Source organism: Alligator sinensis, unplaced genomic scaffold (assembly GCF_000455745.1).
Source record: "Alligator sinensis unplaced genomic scaffold, ASM45574v1 scaffold1000_1, whole genome shotgun sequence".
NCBI classification, from domain to species: domain Eukaryota; kingdom Metazoa; phylum Chordata; order Crocodylia; family Alligatoridae; genus Alligator; species Alligator sinensis.
In genome coordinates, this window is record NW_005842478.1 from 341110 (window position 1) to 341954 (window position 845).

At 37.9% G+C, this 845-nt stretch overlaps 1 protein-coding gene across 7 annotated transcripts in view; it reads right to left on the reverse strand.

The window, feature by feature from the left end:
• The window catches only part of RSPRY1 (ring finger and SPRY domain containing 1), a 77417-nt gene that overhangs the window by 23298 nt on the left and 53274 nt on the right, over positions 1-845 (reverse strand). For all 7 annotated transcript variants that reach the window (XM_025212705.1, XM_006031023.3, XM_006031024.3 and 4 more), the window contains one exon: positions 194-260. In XM_025212705.1, coding sequence (XP_025068490.1) covers positions 194-260 — 67 coding nt within the window. The remainder of the gene's footprint in view (positions 1-193; positions 261-845) is intronic.

Consider the following 845-nt stretch of genomic DNA (forward strand, 5'->3'; position numbering starts at 1 on the left):
TCCCCGAATCCCATTCCCTGTCAGCCAGGTCTCAATGAGCACTGCATGGGCATGGTATACTAAATTTAACAGTTGTTTTGACTGCATGCATGAGGGCAGCAGGTAACAGATGTGACCAGATGAAGGAGATAAGACAACTCCTATTACCACAGAATGGTTTTAATTTTACAAACAGCACTAAGCTAATACTTACTTGTTTGTGCAAACTTCTCCAGTGCTATTAGTGCAAAAAGCATCACTGTTGGGTGAGACTGGAAATTCTAAAGGACAAGATGACAAGAAGAAATCATATTAAACACATGCCACAGTTTTGTAGAACAATTTCTTCTGGTTTAGTATAACAAAAGTATGTTTCTTAACTGTCCATTTATGTTTTCAAGGCTCTTTTTACAAGACAAAGGAATTCAGATACTAGCATGACAACAGGCATAGAACAAGGAAAGGAAAGAGGATGAAAGCTCTGTATTGTTAAATAGCATCTAAATGATTTTAAAAAATACCTGTGCTGAGATCTGATGCTTTCTTCACCATTTTATAACAAACAATTCTAAAAATCAGCCAACAAACAAGTAGTCAAAGGTCCTAATTCACATTTTATACAAGTGGTAATATCTGTTAGTGCTTGCAGATGTGAAAAAAACAAAACCAAAAAAATCCCTGGCACTTTACTTTAAACTCAGCGCACTCCTGCACCAAGCCCTGCGCATGCCCAGAAGAAGCAGTGCATTACTTCAACCTGGATAAGTCAACCTCTATAGAGACTCAGCACTTTAGTGGGGCTTTTTGGTGCTTTTATTTAATAGCCAATTGAATCAGTTTTAGCAAAGAGCACCAAAACCTCCTGC